Source organism: Trichoplusia ni, unplaced genomic scaffold, assembly GCF_003590095.1.
Source record: "Trichoplusia ni isolate ovarian cell line Hi5 unplaced genomic scaffold, tn1 tig00002950, whole genome shotgun sequence".
Lineage (NCBI taxonomy): Eukaryota > Metazoa > Arthropoda > Insecta > Lepidoptera > Noctuidae > Trichoplusia > Trichoplusia ni.
This window is the reverse complement of record NW_020800304.1, coordinates 185,253-208,096: the sequence shown is the minus strand read 5'-3', so window position 1 is coordinate 208,096 and position 22,844 is coordinate 185,253. Positions and strand designations below refer to the sequence as shown.

Sequence of the window (22,844 nt, the reverse complement as noted above, 5' to 3'; positions counted from 1 at the left end):
TGGTTAATATCCGCGGTTCCAATGCATTAAAAAAAAGCAAAATAAAACTCAGAATGCACTCACCGAAATTACCAAGGTTTCATTATGATTACAATAATACCGTACAGACATAATAGAACAATAAAAAACGTGGGAACACTGGTTATCACGAATACGTTTTCTTTGATAAAAGACATGGGTCCAGAGAAGAGTACCTTCACGCGATGGAGACCACTGGCCTCGTAACTCCTTATCTCAGCAGTCGCCGTCGAGACCGTGACCTGGTCTCCTTTCCCGACCTCAATCAACGCGCTTTCAGGAGGCTTCAAGGTCTCGAAGTAATCCTTCACAATCTGTGGCTTCTTTAATTTCTTTAAAGAGGCACTTGATGTTGGTAATGGTATTGGTTTTGGCGCTTCCACACTCAATTTAAGCATCAACTGATCAATCACCTGATTCTGTACTAAGTCGCACTGCAAACTTTCATCAATCTCAAAGTCGGCTTTTTTAATTTCTAAAACCGATACCTCTTTGTGTGACATTTTCACGACTTCTTCCTTAAATTTGATTGGCTGTAGTTCAGTTACTTGTAGTTCTAAGTTTGGTTTAGGTTCTGGCTGCTTAAAGACTTCTAATGATTTCTTTAGCTCTTTTAAAATTTTGTCAGCTAAAGTTTCTTCTAATCTTGTCACAGCCAAATCTAAAATTAATGTCAGCCGTTCCCACATTTCAGCCAAATCTGTTGGTTTGTTAGTTTTGATGTCTTCAAAACACTGTTTCTTCTGGTGTCCTATATTGGTTTCTTTTAAGTTTGCTTTTATGGTAACATCGTTAGGTAAATCAATATTTTTTTGAAGACATGCCAGCTTTTCCACATCAAAGTTTTTACGCAAAACATTCTTTGATAAATTGTTTTTTTCATTTGCAGGTAAATCGCCTTTATTTTTAGGATTTATTGAGAAACTAGTCATTATATTTTCGGTTACAATGACTCCGTTTTTATCTGGTTTAAAGTTTGTATCATAGCTGGTGGATGGTGCCATTTCGGGATAAAATCCTAGAGATCTAACAGTGTCCGACAAAGTGGTCCTGTGAGGAAAACCAGTGGAAAACTTGTCTTGACTGAGTAAGTTTGGTTGTACCTCTGCGTGTAACGTAGAATCAGAGGTAGAAGTTATAGTGAATTCAGAATTTATACTTGATTTATTGAAATCAGAACTCGTCCGGGCGATAACAAATGTATCGTCGTCACTGCATATACCCACAACAGATTTTTTTTCAAAACCAGTAAGTGTTTCAGTGCTTATTTCATTTTCGTTTAGAGTATTAGGTTTCATTGTTTCTAAGTCGGGTTTTACGACTTTTGTGGTATCATGGGACGGTGTTCCGGAAGTAAGATCTACATAAGGAAGTAAAAATGTGTCATCACTCGTTAAATTTTCTTTATGCATGAATATTTCATTACTATTACTACTGTCACCTGGATTGCTAGTTTGTTTTGACGGGTTAAAAGCTAGAGCTACAGCGACATTGATAACATCATGTTTGTAAGGCATTACCTCTGAAGCCACTTGAATTACGGAGTTTGCAGTTTTTATGCTATAGAAATCTTCATTCCTCGATGATGAAGAGCTCTTTTGAATCAGAGTGTTCTGGCTCGTGTAACTTACGAAAGACTTTTTAGTTGTCGAAGGAGAAGAAGCTGGCGATCCATCTTCATATTCATCGTAGAACGAAATTCGATCGGATTCGTCCAATAAGTTCGATTTAGCTAAAACTTTTTTAAGATCTCGAGATTTGCAAACAATATTAGATAAGCCGCAAATTTTGAGTTCCTCAGAACTGGGAGAATTTATTTTTTTATAGCATTTCTCTAGACGTCTAGAAATGTTGTGTCTTGAGTTTTTGTACTTGAAATGTATATTTTTAAACTTGATGACGCGTTTGTTTTTCTTAGGCTTCTTCCTTGGGAACTTGTTATCATCTTTGAGTTTGATTGATTTTGATTGACTTGATTTTTTGTGTAGTGGTGCATTAAATATGACTTCAGGCTGTTCGTCAGTCGTGATGTTATCTACAACAATGTAGCTACTCATTGGAGGGGACTTGTCGACATCTCCATACTGGTTGCTGTCCTTAATATCTATCTTGACTTCACTAATTGTTGGTATGCTTAAGACATGCGATAGTTTATCCGTTGGAGTAATAGTGAAAGTTTTAGCTGAGTTAGTGGACTCCGACGGCGACAGGGATTTGATACTAGACGTCGATTTCTCACTACTTCTTTTGGGAGTGAGCGGGTTCTTAGCCGGATCATCACGAGATTCCTGAACCGAGAAGGCAACTACATATGTTGGCATTTTTTTTGGATATCTTGTTGCGGATTTTGGTCTTTTTCCTTTTTTCGAGACTGATTCTTTTATTGTTTCCATTTTGATTTGAAATTCGGTCTGCTAATCTGGAACAAATGTGAAACAAGGTGCAAGTAGAATAAACTTCATGAATGATTATTGTTCTATTAAATTGACGTTTTATACCAGCATAAAAAAATGAATAGTAAAAGAATATGTCAGAGGAAATATTTATTGTATATTGAATATAAATATTTAAAATATACAAAGTATTAAAATCCTAAGTCTGAAAGTTTCACATAAAGTATCGACCGATTTCGATTTAGGCCAGTTATAGGTTTGAGTGTCAGTGTCGTTCGTGCGGGGCTTTTCCTGCCATCAGCAAATTTTACTTTGTCTTTTAATACATAGCCATAGAACAAGCATGCAATAATAAGGACAGGAATCCACAACAACATGCAGTATACGCAGCCTTCGCCAAAACCCATTCCTTTGCGATTCTTCCCACGTTTCCTTGTCCCATCAGTCGTAATCGTTTGATCTTCGTAACAATCACGGCTTGTAGGATTAAAACATACTGTAGATGAGTAATAAGCGCCATCAATTGGTATGGAACAAGAGTCGTTAGAACGACTACCAGTTTTACAGATACAGGATGTTTTGACATTGACTTGACTGGAGGGTTGAGGCTTGGCTTCCTTGTCTTTTTTACTAAAATTGAACCATTTTTTGTGACATTTTGTGCTCGATGGACATTTTGTGCTTGATGGAAATTTTGTGCTAGATGGATATTTTGTTGGTTGCTGATACATTTCCATGCAACAAGCTCGGTTATTTTGATACCCATCGCAATATAAGGCGATCAATTTTCGTTTCTTCTTTTGTTCTGAAGTCAATTCGAATAACGATCTTGATTTTGGTAATGAGCACGTGAGAGCTTCATCAGTATAATATTTGTATTCCTGGAAATCATTAGCTTTAGAAGTCATGTCGGTCACTCTGAGTACCGATTCACTGTCAATGATGCGATACGAAGTGCTTTTTTTCGCTAACCTGTTATAAAAATCGAAAATTTCTTTCTTCTCCTTCTTCGGTTCTTTTGTTATTTTTAAACCAGATTGAAATTTTTGATTCTGTTCGAATTCTTTCGAGTACTGTATGGCTTTCGAGGGGTTTTTATGGTTTATGACTGCCTCACATTTGGAGCTAGATGTAAAATTATTACTTACATTATGTGATACGTTAGTTTCTGGGTTGGATTTACAAGAACCTTTGATTAAACGTTCGCTTACAAATTTCTCGGCTGCAGCAGCCAGATCTTTAATAACAGCTCGAAGTTCACTTATTTCTTGGACTATTTCGAGTTCACTCGTTAAAGTACTACGTTCCACAAAACTGTTTGGTTTCGATTCCAAGTCTGTTTTTTCTTGTGAGGTAACATTGAATATATACTTTGCTTGGCTGACGGCGCCATCGAGTAAGGGAATAATGTCAGGTGCATATACACACGAACTATTATCGTTTTCTATTGGATCTTTTAACGATTCTTCATCAATCTGTGGTGTTTCTATATCAGTTGGATGTACATTGTATAATAACGTTTGACCCCCATTAATGTCATACATTGCCTGGTTACTTATATGTGTGTACACATCTTTCGTTGCATTTTCACAGTTTGGAAAAACATTAATACAAACATCTAATTTAATATTTTTAGTACCTTCGTAGTGCGCAAAGTATTGCCATAGGTTATGGCAGTGTTTCACAAATTCTTTACTTGGAGCTTTCTTATTTTTTGCCTTTTTATAGAGAAAAGTAAATTGTTTGTTGTGAAATGTTTGATACTTTCTAGCTTTAAAACTCGGTGACATTGTGTTTTTGAATCTCCTTCGTTTGTTGATTTTTCCTCCGTTGAATACTTTTCTGTTACTACTTCTAGCTCTTGGTTTTGTCTCATTTACTGGCAATTTTTCTACGTTTGGAAATTCTATTTCTTGGTTAATGAAATCAAAAGCAGCCATAGTTGTACTTTGGACTCTTTCATGCACTATTGTCTCAGGTGTATTGGTAACATAAGTACCATTTGCTTTATCCGTTACAACAATTCTCTGTTGGATTACATTATTCTTTTGATCAATTATTTCAGATTTTTTATCAGTCATAGTAGAATTATCATTTTTCGTATCAAATTGTATATTTTTGTCAATGTTACTAACCAAAAGAGGATCGTTGGCGTAAAGACTTTTTAAAACACTTGGCATTTCATCAAGTTGGTGTTTGTTCATTTCAATATTATCATCGTTTACATGCTCACGATTTGTTGTACTGGAAGTGTCTGTGGCGCTTTTATAAAATGGCTTCGGAAAGAATACAATGTGTCTCTTCTTCTTTTTGGCATCCATGTTGTCATAGTTGATACACCTTCTTGTCAGAGACTTAGTCGATATGGCCACTAAATCAAAACTCGAAGATTCAAGCAATTTGTTCGACTTGTCAATCGATAGTATTATGTTCTTATGTTTAATTTTCTTCATTTTAAACCACGAGTTTGGTTGAGTTGGTTTTTCTTCTATTCCCCGTTTGTGAAAACTTCTAGGTATACTCAATGTGGATATTATTTTTATGTCTTTGTATTGAAAAGGAATGGTGATAGACGAGGAATCTCTTTGACTACTATTACTTGAAGAAGTTGCTTTAAAATGTTTTGGTTTGTTTTTGCAATATTGACAAGTTAAAGAAGCAGTCGCAACCTTTTTGTTCTTAACTGCCTGATTAGCTGCTTCTTTATGTAAAACATACGTTGAACCCGATGAAGAAGCTAGTGCTTTACTATCATCTAATTTTTGAATTAGAGTATTTAAAACCGAATCAATCTTTTGCTTCGTGTCTTTATTTTCCAATAGATGTTTCTGAATCCATTGATTGAGGAGGTCTTTTAAATTATCGATCATTAGAGATGCGATGTCTAAGGTCGGATTGCTTTTTAGCTCTGTGGTTTCATTATCTCCGCAAGCGCTTGTGTCCGGGAACTCCTCTATTGTTTCAACTTCAGTATCCACTAACGTAGAGTATCTAGACTTGGCCGAGCTACCTTGGTTAGACATTCGATTTTTCTTAGATTTGTAATACGTCCTTAGTTTACAAACATCGGTTTCAACGCTCAGATCCCTTTTGAGTTTTCCCCTGTCGACGTAATAATTGTGATTGTTTTCTAAATGTTTTTTTAGTTGTAGAACACCGCTTCGTGTGTAGGACTGTGACGCACCCGAACACGTTCTTGAATGTGTGTATATCGTGTTATTAGATTTTTTGAATAGAATTTTCGTTTCTCCATCTTTGTCTTTGCCCTTTGCTTCGACAATACTTTTGCCCATGTCAACAAACTTCTCTCCTCTTCTGTAAGCAAAAACAGTTGTATTCTATTCATCTCGGTTATTTTTTCTATTAGCTATTCTATAGCTATTTCTGTGTACAGTGGTCTCTTTATGGGCGTTTACATCTTCAGTATTATAAAATAGATTCGATAGTTTGGTGTTTGAACTGGCAATTAATTAGTTAAAACTTGAAGAGTTTGGCCGACCGATAAAATTCCAACATCTCGGAGTATTTAATTTAATAATAGTAGTACTAATTTTACGTAAATATAATACAACTTTATAAGATAAAACAGAATCTCTTAAAATATACGAAGCATGATCAGGTTTAGCTAGAGTACTTATCTGAATGTTTATTGAACAAATCTGTTGCAAAGCTGTGATTATGAAATGCGGGCGGCAGAGTCCCAAGCAGATATCAAGATTTAGTGAGAAAATTAGTTATTACGTATGAGATGCATTTTCATAATTTCGCAAATACTACTGCAAATTATAACCGTATATATTTGAGGTATTTCTTCGATGAACCCAGTGACATACTACTATGAGGCAGAACCCATCATCCCTCGCCATCCCACTTTTGGGCATAACCCTGTCTTAACTTGCCATGACCGAGAGCTGAAAGAGGTCTTCAAATTCGACAAGAAACCTTAAGAAGACAATTGTATATCGAGAAAAATATTTGAATACTAACCAAATATGTTGAATGTTAAGTCATTTTCCAATTAAAATCTGGAGTACGCAAGATTTTCTCTATTTCGACAAGTAGATTTAAAATTACATAAAGATCACATAAGAAAATTTTGCTTTCTTGACATAATAGTGTCATGTATATTATTCGCCTTTCCAATCGTCTGTCGGTTATACTTTTTTATTGATTGCCAGAATTGAAGGATTCATCAAATACCTATTTATAGTAAAAGAGGTTTTTATAGTTTTAGATTGCTGATTTTAAAGCATAGTTTATAACTTCTTTCATTATTGTTAATAGGCAGTATAGAGAAATCTCTGTACACAATGATTCCTACAAATTTCATAAAAGCAAAAGTTTGTATGGATATATTGATGTTTGTTACTTTTCAAAGCAATAACTGCTAACCAGATTCCGATGAAAATTGCCACAGAGATAAATGAAACTCGGAATAACAATAATATATGTTAGAGAATGATGGCACTATCCTTATTAGCTCAGTTTTAGACAACTACGACTATCGCTGCTAAGTTTTAGAAAAAGGCCTAAGTATTTAAAATTAAAATAAAATCTTTTTGGTTTTAGGCTTAAGAAAAAAGAATACCACATACATATTACTTGTTTCGACCCTCGTTCACGATGTCTGGTCTTGTCTAGGACAAGTGGCTTATACATTTTGAGTATTTAATAAGAGTGCTTCAAACTTGGAAGGTACTTACAGACTTGAGTTTAGAACTTCGTACCGTACTCAACTTTAAGTGGACTTTACTTAGTTTTATTTAAAGGAATTATTATTGAAAATCAAACTTTGACGTAGAATTTATTTATTTATAGGTATATCGAAGAGAAAGGGCTTTCGGACAGCATTGGGATTTAAAACAGGCTATAATATAAAAAAATATCTCTTTTCATTAGGCGGATAACTTCATGGTAATTCACAGTGCCAGGGCCCCGATTCTGCTGTTCACAATGTCCGATGAATGAATGACAATTAGGTTATATTTGAAACTATTCCCATTCTCCTAAGCATATTGCCAATACAACAATTGAACAGTCATTGTATTGACCGTGACTGTGACTCCCGTTTTGAATTTCGTTAAAAAAACAAAACGACTCCAGCTGTAAGTAATTTTATCCTTGTGTCGCGGGGGGTTTTATAAACATTCATTTCACATGCACAATGACACCCAGACTCAGCACAAGCATTCGTGTATCACACAAATGATTGTTTTTGATCTCCGCGTAGGGATCGAAAACCTCAACCACTCGTCTATCCGTGCAAGATTGAAAAAATGCTTTGAATATTATGAATAGCGACAATTTAATCCAATGCCATTCATTCTTCGGCCATTGTACTCGTAAATAGCAGAATTGGCGCCCAGGCGAGAATTAATTCCTAACCAACCGCAGTCAAAATATAGCGTATTATGTACTACGAAAACTGAGTCGACAATATCGCATTCGATTAATTGGATTTGTAAACTACTATTTGGCATTGTCCCAAATTATTCCAAATCAAGTCCTCAAAGTTTCGGAATTAGATGTTCTTACAGATAGTTCAACTCATTTGTGCTCATTGTCCTATGTGTGCGTGCGTCTGTTTATCATAAAGTATTTGATAAAAGGTCGGCTTAGTTCGTCAAACAGATTTCCAAAAAAAATGGGTTACAAAATGGGTTGTTTTTTCTTTATCTCGTGAATAAAGAAAAACTATGTAAATAACAGTGAAATAAAATCTCGTGTGACGTCACTTACTAGTACTCTTTTTACTAGCAAGTGATGAAATGAAAACAACGTGTCAATATTTTAGGGAGACCTGTTTGCCAGACTACTTAGATTTTTTTGTCAAATTCTCTTCTGGAACTTTAATATACTTTAAAGCTTGGTTACACAACGTCACTGTATGTTAACAAGGGTTCCTCACACATAGCGCCGCGCGCAAAGATGAGTTAAATTATAGATGTCTTGAATGCTTTTAATTTTAACTTGAACAATGCTTGTTTGGCGATTGGTTTTCGTGATGTGTTTTAAAAGTCGTCAGGGATCAGTATTGAAATTGTGTTTCCAAGATTAGAAATTTTCATGTAGTATGGTTTAGATTGAAATGGTTTTGGTAGATAAAGTTAATGAAATTTAAACAAAAGTATATTTCGATGAAATAACTTTGTAAGCAAAATAGTTGGAGAGTTTCAATTCTGTCCGTTTTTTAACAATTCTATTATTTTTTTAATAATATATAGACATAGAATAGCTCAGTTTGCTGTAATCTAAACTTAATTTTTCATCTTCTTTTTCTTCAAGTAATTTAATCCTTGTTTTATGTTCAAAAACATAAAAGTTTCATGCACAAAGACACCCATATTCAGGACAAGCATTCGTGCCCGTATACTGTGCCCGACAGGATCCATAATTGTGACTAAATTATCCCTGTACCAACAGCCTGTATACATTATGGCACGCAAAAAAAAGAGAATTAAAATACATAGTACCAGAATCTCAGACACGGCCATTTCTATAGAAATCTACTTACAGAATGACACACAATTTATATCCCGGTCACCTTTTCCTTGTATTATATAAGAGTGTGTACTATAAATCATACAGTGAATGTCAGATGGAACCATATCTCACCACCAACCGACTGTTCCGCCGATACCGATCGGGAGCTAAGAAGGTATGTGTGCTTTTGGATGCGGCATTGTATAGTTTTTAGGACCTATTACGTCTTTAAAGATGACAGTTTATCAACAAAGAAGATTATAATGGAATATTTATTCAATAAATTAGGCATATGCCCCATTTAAATTAGACATAATCCAAGACTGTGATGCCTGAAAAATAATAATTGCCTGCTTGCAATACTTGCTAGGGCACAGGCATCTTCCCGTGTATGAAACATTCGAGATTTAAGCACTACATATGTCGCTTGGTATTGGCTATTACGGGAATCCGGATCGTATTTTATGTACGTGTCATCCCTACTAATATTATAAATGCGAAAGTAACTCTGTCTGTCTTTCTGTCTGTCTGTCTGTTACGCTTTCACATCTAAACCACTGAACTGAATATAATGAAATTTGGTACAGAGATAGAGTTGACTTTGAGAAAGAACATAGGATAGTTTTTATCCCGGACTTTTGAAGAGTTCTCTTGGAAACGCGATGTAACCGACCTCGACGCGGGCGGAACCGCGGGCGAATAGCTAGTACTACATATAAGAGGCATAGGCATCAACCTAAAACTTTTTGGGAGCAGGTTTGATCGCGACATTCTTACACTGTACATACGGTGATGTGAACTTCGTAATACGCAAACAAATTCTGAAGACATTAATGCAAGCCAGGTTTTATAGTTTAACGATATAACATAGGCTATCACTGCTAACGTCCATAAGAAATTACTTGCCACATCCATTTATAATTTTCTATTTTCTCACATCCATGTCTACACATGTTTGCCAAGAATACGGCTACGTGAACGATGCGAAAATTCAATTTCTACTTCGCTTAAGATAACAACAAAATTCAAGCTTGTTACATAGTACATAGGGTAAAACAGGTTTACAAGGCTTATGTATGGAATAAATGCATTTAATTAGAGAAACTTGTGTGGAGTTTCATCTATGTCCATTTTCTAGGTATCTCAAAGACACATCAACAAAAAATGCTTGAATGTATGGACATGGTTAAAAGGATCCCTCTTTTTTTAGTGAAAACGGCTCCCGCATTAAGGAATTTAATCCATGGTGGGGGGGGGTCACAAACATTTATGTCACGTGCACAAAGACTCCGAGATTCAGGGCAAGCATTCGTGGAGGAAACAAATGCTTGTCCTTCGGGATCAAACCCGCGACACATCGCAAACGGTGAGATCGGCCTGGTGACCTCAACGGGTCGGCTTCGCTGTATGTCCATCCGTCATCAGGCTATATCTCATAAACTGTACTAGCTAGATAATTGAAATTTTCATTCAAGATTTTAATTATGTTGCTTCAATAACATCGAACACTAAAAAGTTCTAGGATTAAAAAAAATTGGTACGGAATCCTAAAAAGATTGTTAAAAGGTTTTCTATTATAATAACTTCAGTTTCACACACATTAAATAAATAAAATAAATAAAAATAAATGCGGACAACATCACATACATTGTTCTGAACCCAAAGTAAGTTGCTGAAGCACTTGTGTTATGGAATTCAGATACAACGAAGGTACCACAAACACCCAGACCCGAGACAATGTAGAAATGTGAATTTTTACATTGACCCGACCGGGGATCGAACCCGGGACCTCAGAGCTAGCGACACCTTGAAACCGGTGCGTACGCCACTCGACCACGGAGGTCGTCTATTAAGTAGAGAATATATCCTGTAACGAAACAAAAGCGAACTTTTTTACATTTTACTTATACCCGGCATCTGGTTGGCCAATAAATTAAATAAGTAATTTTTATTGTGGCTACCCCAAAGTCTTGCGGGCCGAGGAGAATAAATGGGGCAACTTTGTTCGAAGTTTAATTTTATTTTAATAATGGCAACTTTATTATTTCTACCTTTAGTTATGTAATATGCCTTTATGAGAGTTTAGGAGAGATGATTTTTTTGTAAGTCAAGCAATGCAAGTTTCGGTTTGGGTTTTGATTGGTGATTATTGCCTTTTGCTATCTTATTGAACTTGTCTTGAAACATTTATAATACCTATTGTCTGATAAAATTGAATATAACTAACACAATCTAGGTTTTTCTTCGAAGAGTCAAAATAAAAAAGAGTATTTTTATTTACTTAATGCCACTTAGATTACAACACCTAGCTAGGCAGCTCTCTAAATATAATCCATAAACATCACAATATTATTTAACTCGGCCCGAAATTTTTGTACCAATTTTGCTATCGTTTCGCTATTGCAAGGTACGTGATAGATCTGCAATATCACAACTATAACTCTTTGTGTGGCACCTGCAATCAATACATCGCGAAAACAGGGGTAAAGAATTATCGTCACACGCACTTTTGGTACCATTTATTATTGTTAGTGCACACCGCCACCTACTGTGATACTGTGGACTAAACCTAAGGAATATTTGCGTTAGTCCTATTAGTATTATAAAGGCGAATGTTTGTATGTGTGGATGTATGGATATTTGTTCCTCTTTGACGATATATACCTATTTTGTTTTTATCCTGGACTAGCTGTTGCCCGCGACTTCGTTTTCATAAAACGAAAATGATCGTTTTATGAAATAGCTAGTTTAATTATAAACCATGGTGGCCTTGTGGTCCTATGGATAGATTTGTATTCACGAGGTGCAGATTCCCAACGCAGGCAGGCCTGTGATTTTTCAAACCTATCTGTACTTTCTTAATAATCTATGATATTACTGACAAACGGTGAATGAAAATATCGAGAGGTTACCTGGACTTAAAGTATTGGAATCTGAATCCTAAAACCCGCAGTGAGCTAGCGTGGTGATCAATGCTCAAAACCTTCCCTATTTTTGTTACATCAATCTGATTATCACCTCGAATTTTGTATACTATGGTATAGTCCATGTTCTTCACTTTCTGATAGAAACCTTTACCAGAATACCACACCATACACATGCAAATTACAGCCATTTTTACGGGAAAAGGCCCTTGTCCAACAGTGGGACGTATATATCAGCTTATTATTATAAATCATACACCAGAATTACCCATAACAACGGTCATTCGATCGATCCAGATGTTTAGTTGTTCATGCTAAATCAAAATTATAATTAAAAATTTAAAACTACAATTACTGCACTCTGAAAATACGTTCGTTTATTTTAAGATTCCATAGCCATGTCATACACAAAGACCTATCAGTATTATCTCTACCGCCTTATTGGTTCGGCGAGTTCCTCTAAATGTACGAGTATATTCAATTTCACGTTAAAAATACTCAACACAGAATTAATATGTCCAATACCCCGTCAATTAATCACATGACCTGTTTAGTAACATACAACCTGTCAAAACAACACATTCCCGTATTGAAATGGATAATGAATTATGACGCGGCTGATTTTCTACCTTTGAAATGTTTAGCGTGTATTTGTGTAGGGTAAATTACAATATTACGAATTTTAATGTTACACTTTCATTTGTACTCGCTGTAAAGTGATGTTTATTTTTGTTGGAAAAAAAGTGCATTTCTTGACAATAACCCAACAAGTGTGATTTAATATAATTACTAATAGCTAACAACGCGCGAGCCCACCCGCCACAAATCGTAAATGATCCTACGGGAACATACAATCGGAAAAAAACCATCCTATGTGTTAATCCTAGTTATAATTTTAACATTTACCCATAACTTTCGTGAGGATAATTAATTATTAAATGATGAACGGTTTACTCAAGCACTAGTAGCTCCTTGTAAAACACTTTTACCTATTTAGCTGAATTCGGCTAGACCCGAAGCCAACCCTAACATAGTTGGGAAAAGACTACACCGATGATGGTTCACACACGCATATTTATCGAGATTGCCAGACTAGATTTGGACCCAACCGGAGTCCTTCTTGAGCTAACGCGGTATTGTCGCGAATCGACCGTTTAAGTCCGAAATCCTGACAAATACGCAAGAGCAGGAAAACTGTTGCATCATGTAATAATGAACCATCCTTACGATACGTAAATTACGATAAATTGCTCTCTAAAAATATCACCCACGTTAGTCCAAAAAAGACACAACCTATCACTGTCCACAGCTAGGCAAAGTAAACCTCCAAGGTAAGTCACAACACCCGATCCTCTGCCTTCCACATCTTGCACTTAATTAAAACGACTTATCTTAACACTCCAACAAACAAAAAAGATACTTTAACTGATGCATTTTTCTCGGTCTTGATAACTACAGTATAATCCGACCCGTATAGAGAAAATCTAATAATCTGGTCATTTATAAAGGCGTTTACTACGTCACTATTGGTTGGTGCTAAATGTGGAAAGATCGATTCTCTAGATTGAAGAGTCTGGGATAAATAAAGACTTTCTGTCCTTCTTAGGGTTCTGCAGCCAAAGGTCAACAGATCCTTATTAATGATCGTCGGCTGAATGTCTTAGTCCCTAGACTGTATTTATATTATTAGCCGTTATTTTAAGGCTGGTTATAGGTTTCCGTAGCCAAAGAGTAACGCGGAACCCTTTTTCTGGGTACCGCCGTCTGATCGTCTGTCTGCCACCGGGCTGTATCTCGCGAACTGTGATGGACAGTTGAAATTTTCACCGATGATGTATTTCTGTTGTCAATATCACAACAAATTCTTTCAAAACAGATTGAGGGTAAACAATTGCTAACGCTTTATACGGATTTCATATTTGTGTGCAGGTTTTTTACTTCGTAACGACCAAAATGCTTGACTAATTGTAAGATTCAGTAAGGATTGTTCTTTAAATTTTAAAAGCAGGATTGGAGATAAGAGAAAGAGACAACCTATATGCCATGAGTGCGCCTCTCTCGCACAGTAGCAAAATTCATGTATTTACTTATAGTACAGTACTTTTAAAATAGAAGTCCGACTTGTCCTTGGCCGGTTCCTTGTGTATTTACTGGCCAATTAAAACTTTGCTGGTGTACTCAACGAAGTTTAAAACACTGAAAAGTTTATCTGTCCCTATATTACAAATAGAAGCTCCATTAACGTAGTTTTGAACCACTGAAAGCATTCATGCTTTATAGTGTACTTAGTTATTGCTCAAGGTTTGTCGAGCCTAGATTTTGTTGCTAGCCTGTTGTTGGGCCTAGGTTTCGCTACTAAGAGCACAAGCATCATATTTAACGAAGTCGGATAAAAGTAGCCTATCTCGATACCAAATATCGTCGAATCTGGTCGAGTGGTTTGGGCATGAAGAGGTGACAAGTATTTACAAACAAACACTCATATACTTTAGCTTTTTAAAATTAGTGTGATATTTCTATTATTTTTAAAACCCTGACCTAAAAAGAGAGGTGTTATAAGATTGACCTCTATATGTGTGTTATCTGTGACAACGTGACACTTAAACGGATAATTATTTTATTTGAAAGAGACATGTTCTGCAAAATCGGTCCAGCTATTTCGAGATCATGAGATTTTCTAACAGGGGTGTTATAAGTTTATTACTTTTACGCGTCTGTTTTGCTGTGATACCATAACTTTTTTTGTCAAGGAAAATCTATTCTAATTACATAATTGTCTGGTTATTACAGTTCATGCAATACAGGCTGGTTTCAGACGGTGAGACAACAGTACCTTTGTAATAGGGTTTTGTTTCGGGACGAAATTCTAAAAATATTTAATTTAAAAGTACAGTCAAGCCCAATGTACGCGTACCGCGGTACAGTCATCAATATCACTGCTTGTATCGTCGCTAACAACACATTTGTCAAGCATTAGGCTTTGGCACTGATTATCGGTGCTGCAGTTTGAATCCCCGTTAGTGTAATGTTTGGATAATTGGTGATTATTCTTGTTAATGGATTTGTTACTATTATAGTCAAAAATACATGAGAGTTTTATGTACATACATAAATGAATTACTAATTACAAAAAAACATTGTTGAGGAAAAATTGCGAACGAAAAAAATGTAGGTAGGTATACAGAAAGTCAACATTAAAAGATAGACTTATTTTGTCTTAGACTTTTTTGTAGATCTTTTTATGGTGTACTGTTGAACATTATTTTGATGTGTCTTGCCGGGTTAAGCTAGCGTTTGCAATGAGAGCGCAAAATAGTCAATACATTTGAATCCTTTAAAATTGACCATCTACTAAATTACGTATAGGATATACTTTAAAAGCATCCTCTTGAATCACTATCTACTATAAAAAATGCATCAAAATCCGTTGAGTAGTTTTGAAGATTTAAGCATACATAGAGACTAGCTTTATTCTAAGTAGTGATACTTCCTTGTCCTACATCTTCGTGCATTCGGTAGGGTTTTATCCGGGGAAGCGAAGAAAAACCACACTTTGCAGCCAAAACTTATCGTCCAGGACTATATTAAGGGAAGTAGTTACAAACAGTACTTACGTGCAAACGTTTCCGATTACTTAGATGTTAGTTACATTGCACTTAACCCAATTACAGACACGCACGTTACGATTAGACAGGGTTGGTCAACATTTTTAGAAATGTTTCAAGTGGTGAGATTCAGATTTTCATGTGATTAGAACATTTGGCAGAATAGGTTTCTTTTTAAAGTCCGGTAGGTAGTTTAAGAAATGATTAATAAACGTCAGTTTCAAACAACTCTTTTCATGTTCCTTTTTAGCTAAGAAAATAAAAATAAATTGTGTGTTATGAAACGAAATAACATAAAAGCGTTTAAGTAATTTATTAATTTTAAAACCAAAGGTTTAAAACCCCTGTGTAGTCAACCTATTATCCTCGTGTAGTACTCGCAATCCACGACCCATTTGATAGTAAGATTGCATCAATGTTCAGTAATTATGCTTACAATTGATTGCTAATAGCTATACCAGCCTGGATTTACATCTGTCTTAATGGCATACAGGTATAATTAATAGACTAATTGCTGATAATATGTGTCTTTGTAAAGAAATTATAATTAATAGATTAAAAAAATCTAAAAACCCACGTTTTTAAAGGGCCATTCAAATTTTATCAGATTCGGTCCAGCCGTTTTTGCAGTTGTAAATTGCATTGTCATCGAATTTTAAGCTATCCTGAAACGACAGCCTGCTAGCTTGTCGGGAAGTGCCTCAAAATTGAGTTGCAAAAGTCTAACCATAACGACAATCATACAAGAAAGTGAGAGTAAATAGACTATATAGTTTTTATTTATACATTTCTAGTTTTTAATTCACAGTAATAGTGTTATTATATGGTTGTTCATTAAGGAGCTGGGTGTAAGTGCAGGAAACCGTAAAGTGAAGCCTACTGGGCAATATAGTACGGACGTCAGCTGTCGATCCGGCGAGAGTACGTCGTAAAATATATGGCGAGTAAATACGTGGGTAGGGGGAAAAATGGGGTAAGTCGGTAAGATCGAAAACTAAAGAAAAGTTTTGGCGAGGTGACAAGTGAAGCCCTCCACTCATGCAAATCATTACAACTCTTGTAAATTAATAAATATTGATAACTCTCTGTCTAAAACTAACTAATAAGTAAAAATATACATACGTACATAATTACATACTTACAGGTCAAACTCAGAACCTCGTTTTTTGAGTCGGCTAAAGCCCTAAAACCTTCTTCTGAATGTAACAAATACTTTTCTAAAAACCGCATCCAAATCGCTTCAGCCAAACGCGAGATCATTGCCGACAAACTTACATAAAAACAATCACACTGAGTTTTTTTTTCACTTAAAAAGGATTATAATTAGAATCGCCATACAACGTGTCAATGCAGTCAGCCTTCTGGGCACGTTTCGCGACTTTGGCAGGGATGAAGATGACGCTTTGTAATTTAAGTACACTGTTTATTTTGTATTGATAATATAGTTTCATAAATGTATATATTAAGTTTAGTTTTGTTGCAAATAAGAATCAACAATGATAAACGCAAACCATCTAGCACTTAACCTCACTGTGTTCCTGGGAAAGGATTTACAGAAAATGCATGAAATTAACAGGGTAATAACAGGGTAAATATTTTCCACTTTTACAGCAAGCAGCAGACAAAAAAAAGAGGTATGCTTCATCTGTGAAAAGACAATAGCATTATAAGCTATCATCACGCCAAGCCCGCAGTCGGTGTATGAAGGATTGCAACGCATTGCCATACACCGACACAAAAACGCGGATGACGTAGCACGGCGGTTCAGGTTTAGTCAGTAAAAGTCTGACACTACCCATTTCCTCCCCCGAGGGAGTGGGTGTCCATGAATTATTGTACATAGGTCGAAAATCAAATCAGCTATCAAAATTATTCAGTCAATTTTTGAACTTGCAACTATAAAACTTTTCTATGGCTTTTCGTATATTTTTCACTAAATTAATACAGTTACGTCGCGTTGCTGATCGGAGATTGTTTTTCAAATGAACGGGTCCGTCGGTTTTTATTAAAATGCACAAACATTTTTGTTGTTGTTTTTGTGGTGGCGAGTTGCGTATATTTTTGTTGACGGCTGATATTAGAATACGAAAAACTAATATTGGGTGTTTGATGTCACTTTAAAAAAACCTACTAGCTTTTGACCTCGACTCCGTTTGCTCGTCTGTGCTTTTTAAATCAAAATACCCAAAAGCCGCTATTCGCATATTTCTTTATTTTAAATAAACAATATTTTAGCCAAATTTCAAATCATTAGAAAAATGTCTCATATATATAAATCTAGAGCTCCCAGTGCCCAGTCTTTTAAAGTTAGAAGTATTGTTTTAATATAATTAGATATAGTTTATAACTAAATAATAAAAGCTACAAGTGGCGCCATCTAGTTATTAATGTGTTACATGTATATAGACATTACTTTTCTGTGTTCTGTGAATAAAAGATCTGTATGTTTTAAACAACTAAGCGTGCATTTTATTAAGAAGCCTATGTCCTTTCTCAGGCTTTAGACTATATGGGTACCACATTTCATTACAATCAGATAAATAGTTTTGGCGTGAAAGCGAGACAGACAGAGATACTTCCGCATTTATAATAATAAATATGGGTTAAGCTTATTAGGGCGTCACAAATGTAAACAGAGATATCAGAATTGTTTCATTTTAGTTAATTTTGGAAATATAGAAATGTATAGAATATTTTTATATTCTACTAGCTGTCCCAGCACGTTTTTTTTAATTTTTTTATTTTTTTTGCATCATCGTTGATTTATATTTTTTTTTTTTATTTATGAATTATTTGAAAAATCAAACTTGCCGTCTATTTTCACAACCTTGCTTTAAGATTCTAAGAAATATGTAGCGTTTCTCTTTCATTAGAAGAAATATGTAGCGTATTGAAACCTTTTTTTTAATCGCTTAAGACTCATTCCTTAAGCGATTCTTGTATTTTTTCCCACGTTTTTATACACACACTTTCTTGTTTGTTTGTCGTTCCGGTTGGATTTTTGAAACTCAATTTTGAGGCACTTCCCGATAAGCTAGTAGGCTGAAATTTTCACCGTAGCTTCAAACCTGATGACAATGCAATTAACAACTATAAAAATAGCTGGAGCGATTTTGATCATTTGAATAGAGTGACAATTGAAAACGTTGGTTTTTAGATTTTTTAAACCTATTAAATTTTAATTATTTGACTTGTACCGTTTTCACGTAGAAGCTGAAACATAAAAGCCGTGTTGGAAAAAGGTATTGGAGCGACAAAATATTTACTACACATAGCACACAGTTAGAGGGATGGCAGAGACATTTTTTATATTTTGCATAAATTTTATTTTTATGTGTTTTCGGAGTAACCCGTGGTGAGGCAGGTACGACATATTGGATGAATATATAGAGCCTATGGAGTACCTTTTTTTAATGTAGCTGGTTTAGTGACTGGTTTTTTGGTGGAGTGGTACTAACCGAGAGACACGGACTCTGACTCATCACCCAAAACATTTGCCCTGAGTGGGGATTGAACCCACGACACATGACTCAGTGGGTTGGGTGTGCTGACCTCAGCCACTCGACTGTCAGTGTGTGCAGTCATTGCACAATCACTTTTTGACCACACTCTAAGGCCAAGACCAACAAAGAACACAAATCTCTAGGAGCATGAAAATAAACACAACAACTTTCGTTTCCGTTCCAATATTTCAGGCTCATCTCATCCTTAACCGACGTCGACAAATGACGGTGTATTAATATTAATGTGTTTGTTTTATTAATCAACATTTCCTGTATTTGCAACAGTGATTAATTGAACCTCAAGATTGTTATCTATACTAATATATAAAGCTGAAGAATGTGTTTGTTTGAACACGCTAATCTCAGGAACTACTGGTTTAAATGAAAAGTATTTTTGCGTTGAAAAGACCATTAATCGAGGAAGGCTTTAGGCTATATATACAATCACGCTACGACTAATAGGAGCGAAGATACAATGGAAAATGTGGAAAAAACAGGGAAAATTATTTATCTTCGAGGGCTTCCGTTTAAAAATTCCTAACTTATATCTTCTAACGACGATGACGAAGTCGCGAGCAACAGCTAGTACATAAATATAAATTGAGAGTCGTTTTGATTTGTGCAGTGGGTAACCTATTTTCGATTGAATTGTTCATCGGAATCTTAGCCTTCCAACTATGTTCAGGTCCGCTTCCAGTCTAACCGAATTCAGCTAAGTACCAGTGTTTTACAAGGAGTGACTGCCAATCTGACCACCTCAACCCAGTTACTTGGGCAACACGATATCTTTCGTTTTGATGTAATTGCCATTTTGTGGTTGCGTCGCGTCAGCTTATGATTAAGGACTCCGGTTGGGTCAGAAACTAGTCAGACTATCGAGTAAACTGTTGCATCATTTAATAAACACTTCGTATGCTTACAAAACGGTCACCCATCCACATACCAACCTCAGCGAGCATCGCTTACCTTTTATTACCAATGCAATTTTACATCAAACACTCAACTACGAGCTCTTGCCAAAAAGCATCGAAATTATTAACCTATTTCATAACCGAAAACTTATATCGACTAAAGAAAACTATAACCTATATTATTAAACTTGAGAAACCTACTATAGTCTAGTGAACTGAAGTAATAGTAAGTTCTAGAAGTCTCGCGGTTAAACTAACTTGCTGTAACTATGTTGCGAGCGGCGAGATCAAAGTGAAATAAGTCGGACTATTTGTACGTTCATAAGTATTGGACAAGTTGACATTATTTCTTGTTGGATGCGTATGTATGTAAATGAAAAATTATAAAATGAATTGTTTTATTATAATTCTGGCTGTCGGGATGTCGATATTAATAAGAAGATGTAAGTAATGGAGGAGACAACTACCCCCATACTAAATTTCATCAAAATCGGTCCAGCCGTTTAGGGTTGAAGAGGTGACAAATATACACCCACATAAAAATATACAGCACACATATACGTTCAAAGGATACAGCCTGGTGACAGTCGGACGGACAGTCTTCGGAGACTTTTAATATTTTTAAAAGAATAATTTACTTTATTAAATAGAACAGAAAAAACAATTTCAGATAAAAAACCATAACTAAAATAAATATCAAAATAACCAAAAATTATAATAATTCGCTGACAATATGATTCTAGAATTAATCTGACCACCTCACCCAGTACTGGCAACACGATATCTTTCGTTTGATGTAATTGCCATTTTGTGGTTGCGTCGCGTCAGCTTATGATTAAGGACTCCGGTTGGGTCAGAAACTAGTCAGACTATCGAGTAAACTGTTGCATCATTTAATAAACACTTCGTATGCTTACAAAACGGTCACCCATCCACATACCAACCTCAGCGAGCATCGCTTACCTTTTATTACCAATGCAATTTTACATCAAACACTCAACTACGAGCTCTTGCCAAAAAGCATCGAAATTATTAACCTATTTCATAACCGAAAACTTATATCGACTAAAGAAAACTATAACCTATATTATTAAACTTGAGAAACCTACTATAGTCTAGTGAACTGAAGTAATAGTAAGTTCTAGAAGTCTCGCGGTTAAACTAACTTGCTGTAACTATGTTGCGAGCGGCGAGATCAAAGTGAAATAAGTCGGACTATTTGTACGTTCATAAGTATTGGACAAGTTGACATTATTTCTTGTTGGATGCGTATGTATGTAAATGAAAAATTATAAAATGAATTGTTTTATTATAATTCTGGCTGTCGGGATGTCGATATTAATAAGAAGATGTAAGTAATGGAGGAGACAACTACCCCCATACTAAATTTCATCAAAATCGGTCCAGCCGTTTAGGGTTGAAGAGGTGACAAATATACACCCACATAAAAATATACAGCACACATATACGTTCAAAGGATACAGCCTGGTGACAGTCGGACGGACAGTCTTCGGAGACTTTTTAATATTTTTAAAAGAATAATTTACTTTATTAAATTGAGGAACAGAAGAAAAGTCAAATCTTTTTCAGTTGGATATAAAACCCTATAAACGACCCTTACAGACATTAAATTACAATTTCCACCAAAAACTTGACTACCAAAACAGCCATTTAACTAAAATAATACTATCAAAAGCTAACCAACTAAATTATAATTAGATTTCTGCTTTTGACAATGTATTGAGTTCTAGAATTAATTGTCCATTACCGAATTGGGTCTATCTGGCAACCCTCCAAATACGTCATCACGACAACTATTGAACATAGATAAGTCTGGCATATATTTTAACTCTATTTTGAACCCAAAAAGGTTTATCAAGATTGTTTAACTTTATTTATTAACCTTTTTTTACAAAAGTAAAGAATTATCTCCCGAAGTAAAGAATTTAATCCTTGTGTCATGAACATTCAAGTGACATGCACAAAGACACCCAGACTCAGAACAAGCATTCGTGGACGAATGGAAAACCTCCCTCTTTTCAAAGTCGGTTTAAAATAGGAAAACATCATATAATTTATTTAGTCCCACTAATGAATATGCTCTAAATAATATTCATAATTAAAATCGTAGAACCACAAAAATATTACTTGCATATCATTTTAATTAACAAATGGTTTTTCGTGCCAACATCGAAATGATGAAATAGGAACACATATTATTCTGGGTTGTGGTATATTTAATTTTATACTTAATGGTTTATTAAAAAAATGGAATTAAAGAGATAAATATAATCAAATCAAATCCTTTTATTTCTGTAAAACATGTGTGTTAATAGTAAATTACAGTATCATAGTAGTAATTATAGAAAAAAATATGTTTATGGATGTTTGTACCTCTTTCACGCAATAACCACTAAACGGATTCAGACGAAACTTGATACACGGATAGTTAAAACCATGATTGAAAAATACCATAGTTTTTATCCCGATTTTATGTTACCGTGGGATCATTTCCGATTTATAGCGAGCGTAAATAATATTATCCATTTTGATTAATAGCATCTTTGAATAACGTACGTTTCCTTATACCAGACAACGCAAACACGTGGATATAATGCGAAAATAAATGAGATCACACGAACACGTTTCCGAGATTTCAAGCGAGTTTCAAACTTAAGAGATTAGTGAAATTGAACCGTTAGTTTCGAACATATAACTATGCTAGCTGTCTCCCGCGACTTCGATAGCGTGTCTTAGTTTGATGTGATTTCCATGTTTAACGTGGTAATCTAATGATTGCACGGATAGCCGAGTGGTTGAGGTCATCACGCCAAAGCCACATTTCGCGTCGTGTCGCGAGTTCGGTCCTCGCGTAGGACAAGCGTTTGTGTGATCCACTTTCGATCCTCGCGTAGATCAAGCGCTTGTGTGATCCACGAATGCTTGTTCCAGGTCTGGGTGTCTTTGTGCATGTGAATTGTATGTTTGTGAAACCCCTCGCGACAGA

At 35.4% G+C, this 22,844-nt stretch overlaps 2 protein-coding genes across 2 annotated transcripts; both read right to left on the bottom strand.

Moving 5' to 3' along the window:
* Positions 1-54: 54 nt before the first annotated feature.
* LOC113507594 lies at positions 55-6,639 on the bottom strand. The gene is made up of 2 exons (XM_026890442.1): positions 6,399-6,639; positions 55-2,437 (listed from the first exon to the last, which is right to left on the bottom strand). Exon 2 carries the CDS (start codon positions 2,409-2,411, stop codon positions 69-71), a length of 2,343 nt encoding a protein of 780 aa, XP_026746243.1. The 5' UTR covers positions 2,412-2,437; positions 6,399-6,639; the 3' UTR covers positions 55-68.
* On the bottom strand, positions 2,446-15,978 carry LOC113507593. Its single transcript, XM_026890440.1, has 2 exons — positions 15,433-15,978; positions 2,446-5,726 (listed from the first exon to the last, which is right to left on the bottom strand). Exon 2 carries the CDS (start codon positions 5,702-5,704, stop codon positions 2,603-2,605), a length of 3,102 nt encoding a protein of 1,033 aa, XP_026746241.1. The 5' UTR covers positions 5,705-5,726; positions 15,433-15,978; the 3' UTR covers positions 2,446-2,602.
* Positions 15,979-22,844: the final 6,866 nt, after the last annotated feature.